Source organism: Nestor notabilis, unplaced genomic scaffold, assembly GCF_000696875.1.
Source record: "Nestor notabilis isolate BGI_N333 unplaced genomic scaffold, ASM69687v1 scaffold33016, whole genome shotgun sequence".
In the NCBI taxonomy this organism is placed as follows: Eukaryota; Metazoa; Chordata; class Aves; order Psittaciformes; family Psittacidae; genus Nestor; species Nestor notabilis.
Window position 1 is genome coordinate 47,374 of NW_009932006.1, and position 9,800 is coordinate 57,173.

The 9,800-nt window shown below is 42.7% G+C and overlaps 1 protein-coding gene across 1 annotated transcript in view; it reads right to left on the minus strand.

Moving 5' to 3' along the window:
- The window catches only part of NCAM1 (neural cell adhesion molecule 1), a gene marked incomplete at its 5' end in the record, with an annotated part of 48,653 nt that extends 42,546 nt beyond the window's left edge, over positions 1 to 6,107 (minus strand). The window contains 7 exons of the mRNA XM_010016168.1: positions 257 to 399; positions 803 to 972; positions 1,906 to 2,023; positions 2,535 to 2,672; positions 3,533 to 3,676; positions 4,297 to 4,515; positions 6,033 to 6,107. Coding sequence (XP_010014470.1) covers positions 257 to 399; positions 803 to 972; positions 1,906 to 2,023; positions 2,535 to 2,672; positions 3,533 to 3,676; positions 4,297 to 4,515; positions 6,033 to 6,107 — 1,007 coding nt within the window. The remainder of the gene's footprint in view (positions 1 to 256; positions 400 to 802; positions 973 to 1,905; positions 2,024 to 2,534; positions 2,673 to 3,532; positions 3,677 to 4,296; positions 4,516 to 6,032) is intronic.
- Positions 6,108 to 9,800: the final 3,693 nt, after the last annotated feature.

The window sequence follows — 9,800 nt, forward strand, 5'->3', positions numbered from 1 at the left end:
CATATTCTCAGTTGTTATAAACTGAGATGAGTCCTTCTACAAAAGGACACCTATGGCATTACTTTGGCTGTGGAGCTGACCCTTTAGCAGATAGTCTGTGTAGTATCACAAGCGTTCTCACTACAGAGAGGGGAATCATGATGATTTGCATGTGCATCTGCGTGCAGCTGTCATGCATTCTGGATCAGCAGAGGCAGGCAGATACAAGCTGCACTGATCCCAGCAAAGGAGATCATGGTTTTGGGAAGGGTTATACCTTCTCTTCATTGCTGATGTTCCGGGTGGAAGTTCTCCAAGTGATAGAAGGGATTGGGTCCCCAGATGCCTCACAAGTCAGTGTAATCTGGTCCTCCAGCTCCATGGCTGTTTTATTCTCCACATAGGTGATTTTGGGTTTTGCTGAAAAGAAAAAGCAACACAGTGGTGGGGTGGAGTTCACCTACTTGTCCAGGTTATAGCAAGTCCCACTGAAGTGCTAAAGCCCTTTTAATAGCAGCTTTGGGTGGATTAGGATTCAGCCCTCTGGGCCTGGAAGATATTTCAAAGTAGTACGTCAATCTCACACCTCCCCCTGCACAGGACTGAATTTCTTTTATCAGAGAGCAAGCAGAATGGAGCTGGCATCTATTTCAGAATGCAGAGAATGTATTTTGCCTGGCATGATGGCAGCAGTGCACAGTACTACTTGGGAAAGCAGCAGCTTAAGGCATTAACTGGGATAAGCAGTTACTTCCAGTTTGCACTAGTGAGCTACCAATAGCTGACTGGATTGGGAAGGAAGGAACAGTAAAAGCATATTTACCAAAGACTTTGAGATGAATGGTGGCATCTTGCTCGCCAGCCTTGTTCTCAGCAATACAGATGTACTCCGCTTCATCGCTCTTATCCACCTTTTTGATGATGAGCTCAGACCCATCATAATTAAAACTGTATTTCTCTTCATCATCGGCCTCTTCTATTGGCTCTCCATCCCTGCAGAGCACAAAAGCACACTGGCTTTATCTATTCCTAAACCCTGCTGCCTCAGGGCTCTCAGCAGCTGAACCTCCAGCAAAAGCATACCTCAAGTCTGCATCATTGCCTGACAGTGAAGTTTAGACATGATGAAACAAAGAGAAAAATGTGATCTCCTGGCATAACAAATGCAAATTACAGCATCCGCTTTTGCCTAAGCTTCCCCATCATGCAACAGATGATAATAATCTGACCCATGGGACAGCTCTGACCAACATGAAGCTTCATCTCTATTTTCAGCTTGACAAGGGATGCAATGGGACAGTGAAAAATTGTTATTTTTACTGTTATTCTTGTTTTTCCAGCAATCTGTACTGGTTTTGGCTGGGACAGTGTTAATTTTCTTCATTGTAGCTCATATGGTGCTGTTTTGGGTTTGTGACCAAACCAGCGCTGATAACACAATGATGTTTCAGCTATTGCTAAAATACACACAGTGTCAAAGGGTTTTTTGTTTCTCATGCTGCCCTTCTAGCAAGTAGGCTGTGGGTGCACAAGAAGTTAGGAGCTGGGACAGCTGACCTGGCTAAACACCTACCTGCAAATGGGAAGCAATGAATGAATTCCTTATTTTGCATTGCTTCCATGCACAGAGTTTGCTTTATCTCTATCAAACTGTCTTTATCTCAACCAATGATTTTTTGGATTTTACCCTTCAGATTCTTTTCCTCATCCCTACTCATCATGTAGTGAGTGGCTGTGTGCCTGTTGGGGTTAACCCAAAACAGAAGTTAACTGCAATTCTGTTAGGAGGCCATTCTTTCCCTTATGAGAAAAATGAATTAATATTATTCCACTTAAAATGTTGCTTTCCCTTCTGCCTGGTTTTCCAAGCCTTAGTGAAAACATCCATACTCACACACAATCAGGACATTGCACACAGCATCTTACTTTGTCCACGTCATGGTTGGCTCAGGAAAGCCATCAGCATCACATGCTAAGGTGACAGACTGGCTGAGGTTGGCAGTGGCATTTATAGTGCTCTGCCTGGCACGCACAGACGGAGGTACTGGAAGAGAAGGAATCCATATTCAAGTTAGAAAGGAAGGAAGATGTAAGAGCAAGCCCTGGAAGGCTCACTGTAAATCTCTGCAATACACGCACACACACACACATCTCACTAGTAATTCAAACCCTTATGCCATCACCCGCAGGTTTCAATCAACAGCTTTGATGCATGAGCTCTCCAAAGCAATCAGCAGAAGGAAGGAAGGGCAGGGGGTGGGGAGATGCACAAAACATCAGCATTGCAGACAAAACTACTTGTGAGCCCCAAGAAGAGCAACACCTCTCTGAAAGTTATAAAACACTTCAGGTTTCTCTTGACATGGTAGTTTCCTGTAAACATCTGGTAAACACTAAGTCAATTTCATGGACAGTTTTACTTGACACAGCAAAGAAAGATCAGTAAGCTGATGGTAAATTGTGAATGTGAATCTAAAGTAACATTTGCATCAGCAGCCTGGAGTGCATGTGCTACATACGCTGTTCCCGTATCAGCCTCACTCTAAGATGCTCACCATTTACGATGACCTGAATATCTTTGAAGTTGATCTCCCCACGAGCCAAGATCCGGCCCTCACAGCGGTATGTCCCTTCATCCGTTTTCTTGATTCCCCGGATCTGCAGGTAGTTGTTGGACAGGACTATAAATCGAACTAGAAAAGACAAAAGGAAGGTTCATCCAAGGATCCTCAGGGAAGCTCACTGCAGGCAACAGGTTCTTCTCCTCTCCTTGCCCTTTCTAGGTTGAGACAAGGCTTAGGGTAATGTAACTTCCCTTCCCATTGTTTAATGGTGACACTGCTGTAGCTGGATCTGACATTGCCAAGAAAGAAACCAGATGTTTGCAAACTGCTCTGGTGCTTTATACCCTAAGTACACATAGAGTAACACACACACACACAAACACATTTACATTTAATCGGTATCAGACAACAAGCAATTTGAAACTTGGCCCTCTTGCCCCAGGGTGGCAGAGTTCATCTTACTGTAGTAGTAAGTAGTTGCCTGCAACAAGTAGACATGGGAAACACAGCTGAGGCACCAATGCTGAACTGAAGTCAGGGCTCTGAAGACTTTCTACCAGCAAAATGCCCCTCTGAGCGTGATAGTCTGCAGCATTTTGAATGAAAGGCAAAGTTTCTTGCAAGGAGTTTTTAGCCTCTTTTTCTTAGGAAGACTAGAGAGTGTCACAACATGTAGCTTTCCTGTCTGATGGCATTTCTTTTATCTGACAATCTTTATCTAGCATTCCTTTGCCTAACATTCCAGCATCAAAGCATGATGGCCTTTTCTGTGGGAACATTATTGCCCTGCCATTGCCAAACCACAGCACCTGGAATAATAAATTCACACCCTAAGACCTAGCATCAGGTACAAATTGCTTGTGTCCTCCCTCGTGACTGCCACCATTTTGTTCTCCTGAATCTCTCATATGAGCCTGATTTGAGCCCTGATGGGAGATGGACATTTGACCCCTGGATGGACAAGCACTGAGACACCTCTTGTGCCTTACCATCTTTTTTTAGGATAACATCCCTGCCTTTGTGCTTCCAGATGATGGTAGGAGGCAGTGAGCTGACCACATCACACACAATCACAGCATCATCTCCTTCCTTGAATTCCTGAGGAGTGGGAGCATTCTTGAACATCAGCTTTTCTGAAAACAACGGAAGGAGAAAGTCACTGAAGATTTCTTCATACACCTCAGGATGTGCTCCTGACTCAAGCCTGAGGAAAGCAAAAATATCCCAGAGGACATGTTCTGTAGGAATCTTCTTGTTCCCAGGAAAGGATAAAGGTGTGCCTGACTCAATGCACTGCAACACATCACAGGAACCCCATTTTCCAGCTCTGCCTCCTGGGCATATCAGTGGGCCAAATCAATATTCTACCTAGCTCACCTATTTGTCCACACTGCAAAGAGAAAACGTGAACTTGGAATTGCCCAGCTTTCTGGCAGAAAGGGGAGGAGCTGCTGTCACAGCTTTGCTGGACAACATGCTGATAGCTTATTATTACCCTTCTGAATGTGTGATCCTCTTTACTGAACACTAGTCTTTTCTCATAGTATGTCTGTCACTCATATCCTAATTCCCACTTACCCCTCAAAACCAAGAAAGCAAAAGGCTGCATCTTCTTAACACCCCCTTTATTTTCACCCTCCTTCTTCCCTTTTAAAAGCAGCCTTTGCTAGTATGGTACAATGGTCTCCTCCCTAATCTTGCCTCATACATGTGCAAGGTAGACCAGAAAACAGCCTCGAAGCTGGTCTCTTACGGAAAATTTTCACATTGACGGTGGCCTCGGAGTCTCCCTCCTCCATGCTACTGACAACGCATTTATAGATGCCAGCATCATCAATGTTGGCGTTGTAGATGGTGAGGGTGGAGGAGAAGTCATCATTTCGCACCACTGAGATGCGCTGTTGGTTCGGCGTCAGCTTCTCACCATTAGGGGAAAACCAGGAAATGTCTTTGTATTTGGCCTCCCCTGCCACTAGGGACAATAAAAGAAAACAGAGCAAATTGAAATGAGTTCCCAACAAAGCTGCACAGAGGGAGAATTAAACACAACCAGTAGCACTATGCAGAAGACTGACCCAGGGGAAGGGCTTCTGGTACCTGAGAAGCAAGCAAAGAAAATTCTCTCTCACAGCACTGTGAATGGTCAGCTGCTGTCCTGCAAAAACGATATTAGGTTGGTTTTATAATCTAAAGGGGTACACTCATTTTAGCCCAGAATGGCCTTCTATGCATCCTGAGATCCCATATCCCAGTCCCTCCACTATGCAGATCAGCCCGAAAAGTTAAAATCTCTTCCTGCTTCAGCTCCACCATGTTTTTAATCAATACCTGTATGTGCAGGCTGAGCTACTTTGCATACCAAAATGTGACACTGAACTGTAGCAGCAGTTCTGGCACTGATGAGCTTCAACCTCCTGCTGCATCCAGTGTGAATCAGAATTGTTAGTAAGTGGTTCCAGGCTGTCTCTTTCTTGCTGCTCACAATCTCTGCATTCCCGAGTGTGGCTTTGTTATTTGGGACAAACTCCTATTATTGGAGGGACTTTAATGATCCCCCAGTTTCTGAATGCAAATATCATCACAACAGCACTTGGTCTGAGTATACTTTAATTTTTAAAGCATTGGCATTAATAAATTACTTTGCAGTTAAGCACTCCTGGATCAGATGCCCTCATTACTCGTCCTAGTTAGTATGCTCCTGAGGAAGTGTGGCTCTCTAATGCATTTTGAGCCCTGGCTCCCAGAGCTCACGATAGCACCAAATTGCTCTATGTCATGCTTCAGGATGCTATCATATCAGTGCTCCAACATACACATTTCTCCCATTAGAAACCAGACCAGCTGTTTTCAGGAGAACTTCTCACAAGGACATGTGGATGCTAATATGGAAAATGCCCTAAAATTGTAGGACCTGCTTTGGGGCACATAGATGAGGTCAGCACTGCACCACATTGCAGAGGAAAACAGCCTGGGGCAGTTGGTGGCCTGAACAAACAGTAAATGGTGTCATAAGAAATGCAGGTTTTAAGCAGCATTAAAATCCTTAGTTGCAGAGGTAACCATTCTCAAGTCACCTAGCACTTTCATTACTGCTGTTAAGCAGTTGATTAGAGAAATAAATTGGAAAAACAACAGGCTTATTTTAGATTCCAAGGATCAAAGAGCTGTAGAATAACGCAAGGTGCCACTGTTGTGGTTTCTGCTCAGCTTAAGGACATTTCAGTACCTGTTTTTTTCATTTTAAAATCTGCTTGCTGGAGCTGCTTTCTGTTGCCAGCTCTCAAGGGAGAATGCATTTACTGTTTCCAGTAAACAGCATGTGTTGCATTTTCCTCTCAGCCTTATAAACTATAAGGACAAATGAGAAAGAAAGAGCAAGAGATATTGCAGCTACACCTGGCACGGAGCTTTTAACCCAGAATTAATACATTGATTGACTTTCCTAGCAATCCCAGATAGAGATAACTGATGACATAAGCCATTACTCACCTTGGCATAAGAAGAACTTTGATTCTCCAACGCTGATCTCCCCCTGGCTTGGAACAATGTCCACTTGTAGAGAGGCTGGAAAAGAAATGAGCATGCAGAAGATGGTTAGACAACAGGAGTGGCCTCAAGCAAAAAAATCTATGCCAGCCTTCCAATCCCCATGTCTCCTTTACTCATCCAGTGGAAGAGCACAGGGTGGAGCACTCTTGGCTTCATAAGTGAATTTACAGTGCTGCGGACCCCTGAGGACCCAAAAGAAGTTACTGACATTCAGAGTTACTTCCAGCTCCTTATAAAACCACATGGAATGATACAGAGAGGGCTGGTTTACATTCATATCTCTACCGCACTGTAATACTAGGGAGTGCACTTGGTGTGCACACAAGAACATCAAGCAGCCTGTAAGGACTCCTCTGAATTCAAACTGGAACTGGCTCAAAGGCCTGTCCTTGCAGCAAATAAAAATGATCTTTGCTTTGAAGACTTGTTGCTCTATATGACACTGTATTCATACAAGCCCCAGCTACCATCACAAATGCAGAGTGGAAGTCACAGGCATACCCTGGGTACTTGATCTTCCTTGATCTCCTACTCTGATCTTCCAGTCAGAAACCTAGTCCAAACAGCCAGCAAATTGGAGATGTTTATGGCTGACACACCATACCTGGATTAGGAAGGAAATTTCCTCCAGTATATACTGACAAGGGCTGTTGACAGTTTGTGATTTCTGCCTTCACAGTACTGGCTGAGACTTGCTTCCAAGCTCATCCCAGCACATTTCACCTAACTCCCTCATACTGTAGAGATTAAAATATCAGCAATACTTTGGTTTCTTTCAATGTCTTCCCATGGAATATTGTCAGTGCATTTACTTTTATGTTAACTTTTTTAGTTGTTGTTTTCTTAATGGGTTTTTTTTTGTTAATTTAATTTTCTTTTTCAATAGGAGAGTGAAGGAGTTCTGGCAGCAGAGATAGAGCAGATGTTCCATGGACCTGAGCAAAGCATCTGTTACATGCTTGTCTGGAACTGAGGGAGTCAGTGAAAGATACCGTACCTTCTGTGCTCCCTACATCCGAATTCAGCACAGCCTCAAAGGAATCATTTAAAAATAATCCAAGTTAGGTAATAATTCTGGAAAGAATATTTGATGATACTGTTGCTGAAAGAAATCAAAATGATTCTCCAACATTTTCAGTCTCCCTTTGGACATCTTTTATTTAACTCACACCCCTTGTCTGAGGTTATTCTCTCCTTCCTTGTACTTTTCAATTAAGTGCATTTTGCCCTTATAGGTCCTGCATTCAGCCTGTTTTATTTCTGAGTAATCTTGTTTCTCTCAGCAATACTACTTTATTACAGCTCAATCCCAAACAGAACCGCATGGACAAAGAGCCAAATACAATAAAAGGCTAAAGGTTTACCACATTCAGTGCAGCGAGGACAATATAGCCTACTTTCGTAGGCTCAGTTTTGTTGTTTTTCCACAAATCGTTCCAATATCTAAATGTTAATTTAATTTAAATTTAATTCTTAATTAAAAAAATTAAGAATCATGTTCTGGGGTGCTCCTCCTGGGAAGGTTTCTGCTGTATGGAATGAGTGCAAAGGTACTACAAAGAGATCTTAAATGTCTCAAATCCAGACCTCCAAGTTCCTCCAGACCAGATTTCTGCTTTGTAATACTATCTAAAACATTTCTCCTTCTGCATTACAATGGAATAGACTGGAGCATAGACAACATTACAAACTCAATTAATGTCTTTGGGCAGCAGCTGCAGCAACGTGCAGTGATGCAAATACTCCAGGATGACAGTAGTTTCCAGTATGAACACTCCAGAAGCTGGGGGCATCAGCAAAAAACAGGCATTTTTTAATGATGGGACCTTTTTACAGTGTTTTCACATTATCAGTCAACCTGTCTTTCATGATCTTATCTTCAGCACGTGAGTGATACCTCTTGGTTAGAAATTAAATTTACCGAACCAAAAATCCTTAGTCCCATCCAAACGAGAGCAATTTATTAAGTAACATTTAGAGCTCCTAGATGAACAGTTACACGCTTGTTAAAGTTCAGAGGCTCCAATAACTGCTGCTGTAAAAGCCTTCTCACCTTCACTCAGAACTTAAAAAGAAAACAACAAAAAGAAAGGCCAACACCAACAACAGAAGTCCAAAGTTCAGTTTTTGAACCTGTGTATGTGTTATCTAAAGTTAAAGTTGGGCTTTCAAGACTAACCAACCTCTCTTGAGCAACTATGGGCAAGTCTTCTACCTCAATAACTATGCACAGCTTAGAAGCCTACATTTGGAGTCCCACTACTGAAAAAAAAAACCAAAACCCAAAAAAACCAACAAAAACCCAAAACCACCAAACCCTGTATTTTTTCTTCCTTTATTTAAAAATGTGAAACCAGTTGGCATTAAACGCACAAAGGAGAAGGAACACACCATTTTGGAAGTTCCACCAGAAACTGAAAGTAAGAAGTCAAAGATGCTGAAAAACAACCCTGTTTTGGTACAGTAACGGGAGAATCAACAATCACAGCAAAGCAAGTTAGACAGCCATGATGAAAGCGAAGGTTTCCAGCCTGTCTTGTGAATAATCCAGTATGACCACTTATTGGTACTAACCAAGTGAGAAAGGAAAGCACACCTCCCCATTTTCATGTTCACTTATAATCAGCCTTTCAGCATGCATATCCAAGCATGCCCAATACCCTTTTCCCCCAGCAACATCACTGCCGTCTTCATAGCATAAATTATGACCCATTAGGCAGAAAATGTAATTGGATTCAGGATTTCCTCCAGCTATAGCTTAATGCTGCAGCAGCTCTGCGGCCAAACAAGTCCAGGTCAAGTATAAATTTCAAGATGCCAAAATGAAGAGGTTTTATTTCAAAACTGCTGCCATTAACTTGCAGAAAACAATCATCTTAATCGAGCTATTCCTCTACCCCATGTAGCCAAAGCACTTCTTAGCAATTTTACTGCAAATGCTTCATCTGTCACCCTCTGTGTTTTCATGCTCTAGTGCAGGAAAATCCTTCTCCCAGAGCCGATTTTACCTCCACACCACAGAGGCACTAGTTTTTGTTGCCAAACACACCTGGGTTTTTAACACGCACTGCTTCAGAAATGAAAACCTGATTGTATGTGCCAACGGCAACATTCCGTACTGTGCTTGGGAAACAGACATATGGACTGTGGGGGTTAGACTTGAAGTATACAGCTATACACAGAATGAAGAAATGCTGCCTGCCATCGTTAGAAAAGGATGTAAGTAGTAGGATTTTCTGATAAAGTGTCTGAGCACATTTCTTTTGCCAACAACCACTCTGATAGAACATTTCTCTTCATAAGCAAACTGGAAGCACTCAATAAAAGCAAGTGGAGCTCTGCGAAGGATAACAATAATGCATGGTCCATGCCACTTCTCTAGTTTTATTCTCACTGGATTTTAGCACACTATACTGATAAATGCTAATATTCCATCCCAAAGACTAGGATACAGTAGTAAACAGAAAAGCCCAGCCAAGATTCAATTGAAACCAGAGCTTGTGAATACTGTGTATTATCGTTCTGGCCTTACATTCGCACATGTGGCTGCATATCTTGCCTAGCCAAGAGGCTTTCAGAAGGAGGGGACATTAGAGTATCCCTTGATCGTTTGACTAACAGCAAGAGGTTTATTACAGCCGCTTTTGGCCTGCACTTTTTATCAACTGGAAACACAATGAAGTTGTGATTGAATTCCTCCAACACTGC